The sequence below is a fragment of the Mesoplodon densirostris genome, chromosome 15 (assembly GCF_025265405.1).
Source record: "Mesoplodon densirostris isolate mMesDen1 chromosome 15, mMesDen1 primary haplotype, whole genome shotgun sequence".
NCBI lineage: Eukaryota > Metazoa > Chordata > Mammalia > Artiodactyla > Ziphiidae > Mesoplodon > Mesoplodon densirostris.
In genome coordinates, this window is record NC_082675.1 from 38,371,749 (window position 1) to 38,387,208 (window position 15,460).

Genomic DNA, 15,460 nt, shown 5'->3' on the forward strand with positions numbered 1-15,460 from the left:
ACCATAAAGTAGACCAACATACACATTACAGGAGTTCCAGGAAAGGATAGAAAGGGGCAGAAAGAATATTTAAAGAAATAATCGCTGAAAATGACCAAATTTAACAGAATATATATATCTATACATCCAAGAAGCTCAATAAACTCCAAGTAAGAACTCAGATCCACACTAGGACACATTATAATAAACTTTCAAAAGACAAAGACAGAGAGAATATTGAAAGCAACAACAGAGAACCAACTCATCACATACAAGGGATACTCAATAAGAGTAACAGCCAATTTCTAAGCAGAAACCTTTAAGGCCAGAACGTAGTGGAATGACATTTAAAGTGCTGAGGGAATTCCCTGGCAGTCCAGTGGTTAAGGTTTCATGCTTCCACTGAGGGGGGCATGGGTTCAATCCCTGGTCGGGGAACTAGGATCCCACACACTGTGCAGCGCAGCCAAAAAAATAATAGTAATAAAGTGCTGAAAGAAAACAACTCTCAACTAAGAATTCTATAACTGGCAAAATTATTCTTCAGAAATGAAGAAGAAATTAAGAAATCCCCAGGTAAAGAAAAGCTGAGAGTTTGCTACTAGTAAACCTGTCCTATAAGAAATGTTTTTAAAGGGAGTCTTCCACGTTGAAAGGAAAGGATACTAGACACTATCTTGAAGCCTTATGAAGAAATAAAGAACACCGGTAAAGATAACTACATAGGTAAATGTAAAACCCAACTTTATTGTCATGTTGTTTTGTAACTCTACTCCTCCCCACATATGATTTAAAAGACAAATGCACAAAACAATTATAAATCTATGTTAATAAGCACACAATACATAAAGGTGTACTTTGTGACAATAACAACTAAAGTGAGGGAATGGATTTGCATAGGAGCAGTTTTTATTGCTACTGACAGTAAACTGTATCAGTTCAACCTAGATTGTATCAAGTTAGGGTGTTAAATGCAATGGTCAGCGTAGTCCCTATAAGAAAATGACTAAATAATATGCAAAAAAAGAAATGAAGGGGGAATCAAAGCAGTAAACCAGAAAAAGTAATCTATTAAACAAAAGAAGGCAATAATATAAGAATTGAGGAACAAAAAGAAAAAATAAGACACAGAAAACAAATAGGACAATGACAGAAGTCTTTCTGTACAGTATTCACTTTACATTTAAATGAATTAAACTCATTGATTAAAAGGTAAAGATTGGAAAAATGGATTAAAAATTGATCCAATTATATGTGCTGTACAGACTCACTTTAGATCCACAGAGATAAACAGGTTAAAAGGATGGGAAAAGATATTCTACAGATAAAAGAGCTGAGGTAGGGCTTCTCTGGTGGCGCAGTGGTTGAGAGTCCGCCTGCCGATGCAGGGGACACGGGTTCGTGCCCCGGTCTGGGAGGATCCCACATGCCACGGAGCGGCTGGGCCCCTGAGCCATGGCCACTGAGCCTGTGCGTCCGGAGCCTGTGCTCCGCAGGGGGAGAGGCCGCAACGGTGAGAGGCCCGCGTAATGCAAAAAAAAAAAAAAAAAAAAAAAAAAAGGGGGGGCTGAGGTAGCTATACTAACACCAGACAAAACAGACTTTAAGTCAAAAATGGTTAAGATACAGACATTGTATACATATATTTTTACTGAAGTATAGTTGACTTACAATGTCGTGTTAGTTTCAGGTGTACAGCAAAGTGATTCAGTTTTTTATATATATATATATATATATATATATATATATTCGTTTTCAGATTCTTTTCTATTATAGGTTATTACAAAATATTGAGTATATAGTTCCCTGTGCTATACAGTAGGTCCTTGTTGGTTATCTATTTTATATACAGTAGTGTATAAATGTTAATCCCAAACTCCTAATTTATCCCTCCCCCATCTTTCCCCTTTGGTAACCATAAGTTTGTCTTCTATGTCTGTGGGTTTATTTCTGTTTTGTATATATGTTCATTTGTATCATTTTTAATTTTTAGATTCTACATATAAGCAATATCATATATTTGTCTTTGTCTGGCTTACTTCACTTAGTATGATAATCTCTAGGTCCATCCATGTTGCTGCAAAAGGCATTATTTCATTCTTTTTTATGGCTGAGTAATATTCCATTGTATATATACACCACATCTTCTTTAGCCATTCATCTGTTGATGGACACTTAGGTTGCTTCCATGCCCTGGCTACTGTAAATAGTGCTACAATGAACACTGGGGTGCATGTATCTTTTTGAATTAGTTTTCCCTGGATATATGCCCTGGAGTGGGATTGCTGGGATCATATGGTAGCTCTATTTTTAGTTTTTTAAGGAACCTCCATACTGTTCTTCATAGTGGCTGTACCAATTTACATTCCCATCAACAGTGTAGGAGGGTTCCTTTTTCTCCACACCCTCTCCAGCATTTGTTATTTGTAGACTTTTTTGACAACAGCGATTCTGACCAGCGTGAGGTGAAGACATTGCATACTGATGATATTGATAAAAGGGTCAGTCAATTCATCAAGAAGATACAACAATGATAAACATATATGCATACAACAACACAGCTCCATATGTGTGTGTGTGTGTGTGTGTGTGTATATATATATATATATATATATATATATATATATATATATATATATATATATGACATAAAAGAAACAGTTCTAATAGAGTCCTCAATAATCCACTTTCAATAGTGGACAAAAAATCTAAACAGAAGATGAATAAGAAAATAGAGGACTTGAAAAACACCATAAACCAAATAGATGTAACAGATATACTAAGCACAATCCAAGACCAACAGCAGAATACACATTTTTCTCAAGTGCACATGGGACTTCTCCAGGACAGACTATATGCTAGTTCAAAAGACAACTTAATACATTTAAAGAGACTGAAATTCTACAAAGTATTTTCTCCAACCACAACGGAATGAAACAAGAAGTCAATAATAGAAGGAAAATTAGAAGTTTCACAAGTATGTGGAAAATTAAACAATAAGTCACGGAAGAAATCAAAAAAGAGACTAGAGAAAATGCTCTGAGATGAAAGAAAATGAAAACAACATACCAAAACTCATGGGATTCAGTGAAAGCAGTACTTAGGGGGAAACTTTAGTTGTAAATGCCTATATTATAAAAAAAGAAAGTTGTCAATTCAACAACCCAGACTGATACCCTAAGAAACTAGAAAAAGAAAAGCAAACCAAGCCCAAAGCTAGAGGAAGGAAAGAAATAATAAAGATTAAAATTCAGGTAAGCAAAATATATAATAGAAAATAAATAGTGAATATTAACAAATAATTGGTTCTTTAAAAAGATCAATCAAACTGGCAAATCTTTTACTAAACCAAGAAAAAAAGAGAAGACACACGAATAACTAAAATCAGAAATGAAAGTGGGGACATAACTACCAACCTTCTACAAATAAAAAGGATAAAACTAAAAACTATGAACAACTGTACACCAACATATTAGATAACCTAGACGAAATGACAAATTCCTAGAAACACACAAACTACCAAAACTTATTTGAAAAAGAAAATTTGAATAAACCTACAGTAAGAGATTTAATCAGTAATAAAAAATGTCCCAACAAAGAAAATAGTCCAAGACAAGATGATTTCACAATTGAATTCTACCGAACATATAAAGAAGAATTAATGCCAATCCTCACAATCTTCCAAAAAACAGAAGAGGATAAAACATTTCCTAATTCAGCCCATGAGGCCAGAATTACTCTGACACCAAAGCCAACCAACACACAAGAAAAAAAAACCACAAACCAATATCCCCAGACGCAAAAATCTTCAACAAAACACTAGCAAATTGAATGTAGCAGCATATTAAAAGGGTTATAAACTATGATCAAATGGGATATATTCCAGGGTGGCCCACCGCATGAAAGTCAATCAGTGTAATACATCACATCAATAGAATGAAGGAAAAAACCCCACATGATCATTTCAAATAACACAATCAGTCAACAAGGCACAGAAGAGAACTTCCTCAACATAATAAAGGGCATTAATGAAAAACCCATAGCCAACATCATATACAATGGGGAAAGACTGAAAGCTTTCCCCCTATGATCAAGAACAAGACAAGGAAGGATGCCCAATTTCACTACTGCTATTCAACAATGTACTGGAAGTTATAATCAGAGTAAACAGGCAAGAAAATAAAAGGCAGCCAAATTGGAAACACATTCAACGTAATTGTTACAAAAATTCCACTGTCTTTTTTTGTAGGAATGGAAAAACCCATTCTAAAGTTCATATGGAATCTCAAGGGATCCCAAATACAGGCATAAATCGGAGATATTGTGTGTTCAGTTCCAGACCACAGCAAAAAAGAAAATAGAGCAATAAAGCAAGTCACACAAATTTTTTGGCTTCCCAGTGCGTAAAAATGTTAACACTATACTGTAGCCTATTAAGTGTGCAATAGCATTATGTTTTTTTAAAATATTAAAATTAAAACCTTAATTTAAAATTAAGACCTTAATTTAAAATTAAGACCTTAATTTTATTGCTAAAAAATGCTGACCATCATATGACCACACAGGGTTGCCACAAACCTTCAATTTACAAAAAACTGCAATATCTGTAAAAGCACAATGAAGTGAGGTATGCCTGTAATCAAAACAATCTTGAAAAAGACGAACAAAGTTAGAAAAGTCACACTTTCTTATTTCAAGGCCTACTACAAAGCTACCACAATCAAAACAGTAGCATAAAGACAGACATATATAGATCAATGGAATACAATTGAGAGTTCAGAGATAAACCCTTGTATTTATATGGTCAAATGTTTTTTGACAAGGGTACTAAGACCATTTAAGGAAAAAAGGACAGTCTTTTCAACAAATGGTGCTGGGAAAACTGGATAACTACATGCAAAAGAATGAAGTTGGACTCTTATCTTACACTATATACAAAAATTAACTCAAAAGAATGGAAAGCAATGACTCCAACAGACATTTGCATATCAATGACCAGAGAAGTATTACTCACAATAGCTAAAAGGACAAGCATTCTGAGTATCAGTCAATAGATGAATGGATTTAAAAAAAAGTGGTATATACATACATGGAATATTATTCAGCCTTAAAATGGAATGAAATTCTGATGCATACTATGACATGGATGAACCTTGAAGACATGATAAGTGAAATGTCAATCTCAAAAAGACTAAGATTGTGTGAATCTACTTATTTAAGGTAGCCAGAACAGTCAAATTCGTAGAGAAAAAAAGTAGAATAGTGGTTACTGGGGGGTTGGGGTTAAGGGGAGAATGGAGACTTATGGTTCAATGTGTTACAGAGATTTAATTTGGGGTGATGAAAAACTTCTGGAGATGGATAGTGGTGTGATTACACAGCAATCTGAAGGTGCTTAATGCTACTGAATTGTGCACTTAAAAATAAAATGGTAAATTTTATGATATATATCTTTTATGAAAATAAAGAGATAATCTTTCTTAAAGTTTATTTGTTAAAAAAGAACCCAATATAATGCTGACGAAGTCTGAACTCCTAAGCCCCTAAAACTGGCTAGCTCCTAAATTCTTTATCCATGAAGCCTACACTGATGACCTCTCTCATGAGAATGTAAAATTCTAAGAGAGGACACCAGACTCAGTTGAACCACAGAACCTAAACTAGTATATTTATGCATACAATTAATTGTGTTTGTTTTTAACTAAACTGAAAACTCACCAGATGATCTGACAGTTATCACTGTTACCATCTTAAGTGTCACCCATCAGCTAAAGGTGGATTAAGTAATGGTAATATCTTAGCTGAAGTGAGATCATGAATGGCAAAGTGTTTTACAACTAACCACATATTATATTTAACACAGTACTATTAATAATGTTATTATATGTAATAATTGTTATCATTTTGTTTTTCCTAAAATTTAACTGCCAACAAGTGTCAATTCCGTACGTTTCTAGTCTGTATAATACTGAATAGTGGAAATCTTTAAATGATACATGGTATTTCACAAGATCAAAGATGCTAGAGTCAAACAGACTTAACCTGAGTCCTGACATTGTCATTTGCTAGCAGTATAACCTCTAGCAAGCTATTGAGGTCTTTTCATTTCTTTTATCTTTAATCGCCTGTCATTTCTTTAATTCTATCCCAAATGCATGGAAAAAGTAATTTTACAATCTTAATACTTTGTGTCTCTAAATTAAGAGTGAATAAGACCAGGAAGCTCATGGAAATTCTGCCAAAAAAATCAAGCTATTTTGTACCCTGCTCCCACACAGCCAAGGAACAGATGGTGAAGACTGCCATTATAACTTGCAGACATGTAAGTGGCAAAACTACCAAAAGAACTATTATTTGCAAAACAGTAAGACATTTTGCCAAAGAAAATTGAAGAGGCAAAAAATATTAAAAAGAATTATAACTGTTATATAATTTTTAAAAACTTGGCAGGTCAGAGAGGTCAGTTCAGAATAAAAGTATTCTTGGTATTTTAGGGGTGGGAAGTAAAGAAGGGTAGGAAGACGGAAAGGGAAGGAGAGAACAATAAGTTCTACAGACTTTGATTTTTCTTTCTTTTTTTACAGTAAGCACAAAATAGGAGCTATCAGGATTAGAAAAAGCTCTCGAAATTTTAAGTACGTTAACTCTAAGTAGACTGTAGCAAAACCATAGATAACAATATAGATCTTAAAAAGATACAGAAATGATAACAATACTACTAATAAAACTACCTATTTATAGAAATTCTTTAAATATAAAGTTCATTTGACTTAAATCAATGACTTAATTCATTTTACTTACTTTTTCCATAAACATAAACAGCTATATTAAGGAGGTATAACAATATCAAAAATGCCACTGATTTGGATGCCACAGTTCCACTAGACTATGAGCTCCACAAGGTAAAGAACTTTTGCTGCTTTGTTTTCCTAATGTCTGAAATAGAGTATTGCTCAGTATATAGTAGGTGTTCAATAATGTTTGCTGACTAGGTTGCCTCCTCTCCTAATTAATATCAATTTTCAAAACACATATGTCTTCCCTACTTTTTTAGAATGATTTATCATATGGTTATTCTGTAGTTGTTTATGCATTGCTTTACTCTGAAAAAAGAAGCGACAGAAAAGATACTCGGTATTTTCTTCAGTCCTCTTTTAAATTTTCCCCAAGTTACAATCAAATCTGTATGTTTTCAGCCTTCTGAAACTTTACTAAAAGCATAACTCAAATAAAAACATAATTTTTCAATGCAAACATTCATCATCTCACTCTACTCATCTCTGTCTTGCAACAGTTTCTCTTGAAATGTGAAGACAATAATCATGTCACATTTACTTATGAGGAAGAGGAAGTTTCTTATTTTCCAGTGTATAACTAACTGTTAATAAATTCTCCCATGGTAAGCCTGCTCCTGTAGCTTCTCCAGATAGCAGGTCATTCACTGTCATTCTCTGTAGCAGTGTAATTTCTTAATTTCCAGAATTCCTTATTTCCCCTTTTCCCTTCTTAGTCAATTTTATAGCTTAGTAGAATGTATGTACTGTACCTGAAGGCCATATAATGGTTTCTTTTAAAATATTTAACAAGGATACTTCATTAATATAGGCAATGCTACATGATCTATTTCTTCAAAATTAGAAAGATTTTTCTCCCCTGAAGGAATCATCTCACGCAATCTCAACTAGATAGGCAGATCTTAAGAGGAATACCTAACTTGTATCTGTTTCTAAAACAGCTGAGTTCATTTTATTATGATCACTGCTGTTGCTACAGCAGGAATTGTTGCTACAGGGGCTGGTATACACTATCCTTTCTCTGCTAAGTGAAAAGGGAAACAATTCCTGAGACTTCGGCAAAGGAAAGATGAATTCTTGGCCTCCCAAATACACAAAGATGGTGGGAACCTTTGGTGCCATTATGACTTTGATTCAGCTACATTAAGCAAAGTTTTCTGTGAATCATCGTAATTTTAACTCTTTTTAAAATAGGGAATATTCTAAACTGACTGAAAATTAACTTTTTGCACACTACAAATTTTTATTTCTGGATTTCAAGCTGCAAGTCTGATGGAATCAAGCATACCATAATTTCTTATATCCTCACACAAATTAAACTGTGATAGAACCTCCTTATATTTTAGGTTTTAGTAAAAACAAGAGAATAACTTTTTTTCACAAGAAATATTACCTCTTAATTATTGACCTCTTCTACAAAGAGATACTAAAGTCTAAACAGACAGCAATTCAACAAAGATCAAATATCACATTATGCCTGCTGAGCCCAACTCCATTACATGTACATAATACTTCATCTTGATATATTGAATGGGACATCAGAGAAGGAGCAGTATAATTTTCCTAATATTATCAAATATTCTCTCTTTAACTAGGTTAGGACAATACTTATATAGTATTTGTATACTCTGGATTTTCATCAGATATATACATATGTTAGGAAGGCAGTTCCAACAGACTATTTACCACAACTACTTTCAAACAGTCACTGTAATGTGCAAGAGAAAATAACTTACTGTCTCGGAGTGTTTCCCAAGCCCACTGATCATTTTTGAAGAAGAGATGTCGTTTGATTTCTTCTACACCATTCCGCCCTAATCTCACCTCTCTGAATAGAAAGAGAAAAAGTCATTAATCATTTAAGATATTATATTGATACTATAACCTGTTCATATTTATTTGTGGGCATAATGCTAAATCTGTGCAGGATGTTACATATGATTTTATGTCACCTTGAAATTATATTGTCAGCATAATTTTGAGCTTACATAAAAAATAAGTTGAAGACTGAGAATATTAAAGAATTTTTTCTAAAGAAAAACTACACACAAAACAGATTTATTGATACTCCATGACTTTTCTACTGACAACAAATATCCATCACCTTACTTCATTAGCATAATTAATTTTCTTCATAGGTTTTTAAATAGTGGTAAAGTTAATACATTTTTTGAACTAACAACTTCACACCAGGAGCTAACAAAAACTCCAAAAGATGTTTAAAATATAAAATTTCCATTTTATTCTCTATTAAATATTTCTGACCAACCAACCAAAAACCAATGACAACTAATTCTTGACCCTACAACAAAACTGAGAGCTTTAATGGGACAAGCTACTGATCCTTGGCCTCTTCCATAGGCATAGAAAAAATGCATTTTGAAATGTGCCGTTAGCTGAATTGCAAAGGGGAACTTGGCACCTTTTGTTTTAGTAGAGTACTTATAAACAACAAAAATCCCAATTCTTTTCATGAGTTGAAAGATAAACTGCTTTAATCAAAGAGGAAATCAAAAAATACCTAAAAACAAATGACAATGAAAACACAACGACCCAAAACCTATGGGATGCAGCAAAAGCAGTTCTAAGAGGGAAGTTTCTAGCAATACAATCCTACCTCAAGAAACAAAAAACATCTCAAATAAACAACCTAACCTTACACCTACAGCAATTAGAGAAAGAAGAACAAGAAAACCCCAAAGTTAGCAGAAGGAAAGAAATCATAAAGATCAGATCAGAAATAAATGAAAAAGAAATGAAGGAAATGATAGCAAAGATCAATAAAACTAAAAGCAGATTCTTTGATAAGATAAACAAAATTGATAAACCATTAGCCAGACTCATCAAGAAAAAAAGGGAGAAGACTCAAATCAACAGAATTAGATATGAAAAAGGAGAAGTAACAACTGACACTGCAGAAATAAAAGGATCATGAGAGATTACTACAAGTAACTATATGCCAATAAAATGGAAAACCTGGAAGAAATGGACAAATTCTTAGAAAACCTTCTTAGCACAACCTTCTGAAGCTGAACCAGGAAGAAATAGAAAATATAAACAGACCAACACAAACACTGAAAATTGAAACTGTGATTAAAAATCTTCCAACAAACAAAAGCCCAGGACAAGATGGCTTCACAGGAGAATTCAATCAAACATTTAGAGAAGAGCTGACACCTATCCTTCTCAAACTCTTCCAAAATATAGCAAAGGGAGGAACACTCCCAAACCATCACCCTGATACCAAACCAGACAAAGATGTCACAAAAAAAGAAAACTACTGGCCAGTATCACTGATGAGCATAGATGCAAAAATCCTCAACAAAATACTAGCAAACAGAATCCAACAGCATATTAAAAGGATCATATACCATGATCAAGTGGGGTTTATCCCAGGAATGCAAGGATTCTTCAATATATGCAAACCAGTCAATGTGATAAACCTATTTACAAACTGAAGAAGAAAAACCATATGATCATCTCAATAGATGCAGAAAAAGCTTTTGATGAAATTCAACACCCATTTATGATAAAAACCCTCCAGAAAGTAGGCATACAGGGAACTTACCTCAACATAATAAAGGCCATATATGACAAACCCACAGCCAACATCATTCTCAATGGTGAAAAACTGAAACCATTTCCACTAGATCAGGAACAAGACAAGGTTGCCCACTATCACCACTCTTATTCAACATAGTTTTGGAAGTTTTAGCCACAGCAATCAGAGAAGAAAAAGAAATAAAAGGAATCTAAATCGGAAAAGAAGAAGTAAAACTGACACTGTTTGCAGATGACATGATACTATACATAGAGAATCCTAAAGATGCTACCAGAAAACTAGCAGAAGTAATCAATGAATTTGGTAAAGTAGCAAGATACAAAATTAATGCACAGAAGTCTCTTGCATTCCTATACACTCATGATGAAAATTCTGAAAGAGAAATTAAGGAAACACTCCCATTTACCACTGCAACAAAAAGAACAAAATACCTAGGAATAAACCTACCTAAGGAGACAAAAGACCTGTATGCAGAAAACTATAAGACACTGATGAAATAAATTAAAGATGATACAAACAGATGGAGAGATATACCATGTTATTGGATTGGAAGAATCAACATTGTGAAAATGACTATACTACCCAAAGCAATCTACAGATTCAATGCAATCCCTATCAAACTAACAATGGCATTTTTCACAGAACCAGAACAAAAACTTTCACAATTTTTATGGAAACACAAAAGACCCCAAACAGCCAAAGCAATCTTGAGTAAGAAAAACAGAGCTGAAGGAATCAGACTCCTGGACTTCAGACTAAACTACAAAGCTACAGTAATCAAGACAGTATGGTACTGGCACAAAAACAGAAATACAGATCAATGGAACAGGATAGAAAGCCCAGAGATAAACCCACGCACATATGGTCACATTATTTTTGATAAAGGAGGAAAGAATATACAATGGAGAAAAGACAGCCTCTTCAATAGGTGGTGCTGGGAAAACTGGACAGCTCCATGTAAAAGAATGAAATTAGAACACTCCCTAACACCATACACAAAAATAAACTCAAAATGGATTACAGACCTAAGTGTAAGGCCAGACACTATAAAACTCTTAGAGGAAAACATAGGCAGAACACTCTATGACATAAATCACAGCAAGATCCTTTTTGACCCACCACCTAGAGAAATGGAAATAAAAACAAAAATAAACAAATGGGACCTAATGAAATTTAAAAGCTTTTGCACAGCAAAAGAAAACATAAACAAGACAAAAAGACAACGCTCAGAATGGGAGAAAATATTTGCAAACGAAGCCACTGACAAAGGATTAATCTCCAAAATATACAAGCAGCTCATGCAGCTCAATATCAAAAAAAAAAAAAAAAATCAACCCAATCCAAAAATAGGAAGACCTAAATAGACATTTCTCCAAATAAGGTATACAGACTGCCAACAAACACATGAAAGGATGCTCAACATCACTAATCACCAGAGAAATGAAAATTGAAATTACAATGAGGTATCATCTTACACCAGTCAGAATGGCCATCATCAGAAAGTCTACAAACAATAAATGCTGGAGAGTGTATGGAGAAAAGGGAACCCTCTTGCACTGTTGGTGGGAATGTAAACTGATACAGCCACTATGGAGAACAGTATGGAGGTTCCTTAAAAAACTAAAAATAGAACTACCAGATGACCCAACAATCCCACTACTGGGCATATACCCTGAGAAAACCATAATTCAAAAAGAGTCATGTACCACAATGTTCACTGCAGCTCTATTTACAATAGACAGGACATGGAAGCAACCTAATTGTCCGCTGACAGATGAATGGATAAAGAAGATGTGGCACATATATACAATGGAATATTACTCAGCCATAAAAAGAAACAAAATTGAGTTATTTGTAGTGAGGTGGATGGACCTAGAGTCTATCATACAGAGTGAAGTTAAGTCAGAAAGAGAAAAACAAATATCATATGCTAACACATAAATACAGAATCTAAAAAAAAAAAAAAAAAGGTTCTGAAGAACCTAGGGGCAGGACAGGAATAAAGACGCAGACATAGAGAATGGACTTGAGGACATGCGGCAGTGGAAGGGTAAGCTGGGACAAAGTTAGAGAGTGGCATGGATATATATACATTACCAAATGTAAAATAGATATCTAGTGGGAAGCAGCTGCATAGCATAGCGAGATCAGCTGGGTGCTCTGTGACCACCTGGAGGGGTGGGATAGGGAGGATGGGAGGAGACGCAAGACGGAGGAGATATGGGCATATATGTATATGTATAGCTGATTCACTTTGTTATAAAGCAGAAACTAACACACCATTGTAAAGCAATTATACTGCAATAAAGATGTTAAAAAAATTTTAAAAATAAAAATTGTGACACCATAAAAAAATAAGATAAACTACTTTAGATATAATGAGACACTTTTAAAGACGCTTTCACTGACTCTCCCAGACTGGCTTAGGGAAACTCTCCATGGTTCTATGGCACACGATACTTAAGAGTACTTACCTCTCTGTACAATAAATACCTCATTTGCCTGTCTGTTTCCCCCAAAGGACTATGAGGTAGTGGAGAACAGTGGCTGTGTATCTTGGTCATTTCTATACCTTTGGCATAGTTTTTAAATTATACTATATTTATACAGTGCTTATATTAAAATGTAAAAATTTCAAAAACTATGTTTCAGGCTGTAAAGGACATACTGAAGGAGGATAAGTTAATTTTAATTAAAGTGAATCCGAAATTGAAACATATTTAAATTTAAAGCCTCTCTACTATTTAAATTAACAATATACAACCTTAAATCCTAAATGTAATCTTAGTAAGCCATCTGGTTCCTGTTTAAATTTTAAAAGTAAACCACAAGGGTATATACATAATATGCCATTTTTGTTTCTAAAACACTTATGTGCATTTACATTTATAAAAAATGCTTGTTGAAACTGGAAGACCATGTCAAGGAAGGAAGGAGGTAGAAAATACTACATACTTTTTTTTATAGCTTTGCACTATCTACTTAATTTCAAAAAGCATATATAATTAAATCTTTTTCCTGGCTTTACTGAGGTAGTAACTGGCAAATAAAATTTTAAGATATTTAGTTTACAATGTTACAATTTGATAATCATACATATACACTGTGAAAGGAGTCCCCCAACAAGCTAATTAACACATCAATCACTTCACATATTTACTTTTCTTTTTTTGGTCGGGGGCAAGAACATTTAAATGTTGTCTCTTCACAAATTTCAATTATACAATACAGTGTTATCTTAAATGGCATCAACTGGAAGATGCATCATCATTTTTCTATCACCAGGAAAAAAATGTCCCAGTTAAATTACTACATGCCATTGATTTTAAGATGCACTCTAATTTTAGAGATTTTAACATGTTAAAAAAAAAAACTCAGGGAATTCCCTGGCAGTCCAGTGGTTAGGACTTGGTGCTTTCACTGCCAGGGCCTGGGTTCAATCCCTGGTCGGGGAACTAAGATCCCACAAGCCGCAGAGCATGGCCAAAAGGAAAAAAAAAAAAAATCAGACTCAATAAAATATACTACCATCTTTATATTTAACTAAGTTAAAAATGTTAACAACGAAAAAAATAATCATCTTGTCTAGTCATCAGCAAAGAATCTATTACTATCCCAATTTCTTAGGTAAGTGAGTTGAGATCCAGAAAAGCCATCCAGAAAAATCAGAAAAATTGTATCAGGTTTCACTGTCATGAACGATTTTGGGAATGGTAGTTTTTATTCCAGTAGTTCAAATATAGGAGTTCAGATATAGACCTTAAAAACTGAGCAGCAAAATGAAAATTTCCTTGGAATAAGTGTTCCATGTTAAAATTATTTACCTGTCAGTAAGGAAGGCACAAATAAGATTTTTTGCTTCTTTTGATATGTCATTATCATCAGGGAAGGTAAGTGAATTTTTATGGTTCATAATCTTACTGTAAGTTCCAACCAGAGAATCTGCATAAAATGGTGTATCACCTGATAAATTGACAGGGAAAACAAAAGCAAATTAAGATACATTGAAAGAAATCAGTTTCAAAAGAAAAGAGTCAATGTTACTGTTTAAAGATAATTAACTATGCATAAACTAAAAATATACACCAAATACATAAAAAGAAGTAACACATCAAGTTTCTCTAAGTCTCTAAATAGCTTGTCAAAACTGACAAAGTAGGTTTGGATCAGTTTGTTTCCTACAAACAAAAGCAACACTGCTTAATGTAATATTTTATTAGAAGAAGCCAAGTCTAAGTTTGGAGATGAACAACTATGTTAGAGGTACATAAAATCCTACTTTACTCACCTACAAGCATTTCATATAAAAATACCCCAACTGACCACCAGTCACATTCTCGTCCATAATAACCATCACCACCTTGAGATTTTAATACTTCAGGGGAAATGTAATCAGGTGTCCCAACTGCTGTATCACATCGTACCATACCTTCCTAAAAAGAGGTCAAATTTTCAATTAGGATATAAATGTAAAGTCTCAATTATTTAACATGAGTTTTTCTTAATATAACATGTAGAACTCTTAAGTCTTTGTGTTATGAAAGATCACATCAAAACCTAATGCAGACTTGATAAAAAGTAACAAACAGCTTAATCATATATATATATATTATATACACAATATATTCATAATGTATGTGTGTATGTGTATATGGTTATAGCAGTGATTTTTATTTTGTAATAACTCACTAGAAAGACACACTGCCACCATTTATTATTCCCCCAGTTGTACCAATATGATGATCTCATATTAATTGCAGAGAACAAGTATATAAGTCAATGCAAATATGTTGAGGAACCGAAAGAATGAATCACTTGATAACATCAATATATAAATGCTGATTTAATTGTTTTTTACTAAAATAGTCATTCACTTTAACTATGCTTGAAATTGAGGGAAAAAAACATGGAAGAATTGACTGTACAAATATAAAATGGGGAAGCATGTGCATGGGAAAAGGGCATAATAGTGTTAAGCCCACTGATAACTACCTAATATGCATTTTAACCCTCTCTCCAAAATAAAAACAAAAACTATATATACCAGTTACTTACTTTAGCTGGTATGAATGCAACAGAATTATACATGATTACACAAAAGTTCTCACATAGTGTTCTCCTCCTA

The 15,460-nt window shown here is 33.6% G+C and overlaps 1 protein-coding gene across 2 annotated transcripts in view; it reads right to left on the bottom strand.

The window, feature by feature from the left end:
- ROCK1 (Rho associated coiled-coil containing protein kinase 1) overlaps positions 1-15,460 on the bottom strand; it is a 149,444-nt gene that overhangs the window by 65,742 nt on the left and 68,242 nt on the right. For both annotated transcript variants that reach the window (XM_060118233.1, XM_060118234.1), the window contains 3 exons: positions 14,624-14,768; positions 14,160-14,298; positions 8,510-8,601 (listed from right to left, as the gene is read on the bottom strand). In XM_060118233.1, the coding sequence (XP_059974216.1) occupies positions 8,510-8,601; positions 14,160-14,298; positions 14,624-14,768 (376 nt within the window). The remainder of the gene's footprint in view (positions 1-8,509; positions 8,602-14,159; positions 14,299-14,623; positions 14,769-15,460) is intronic.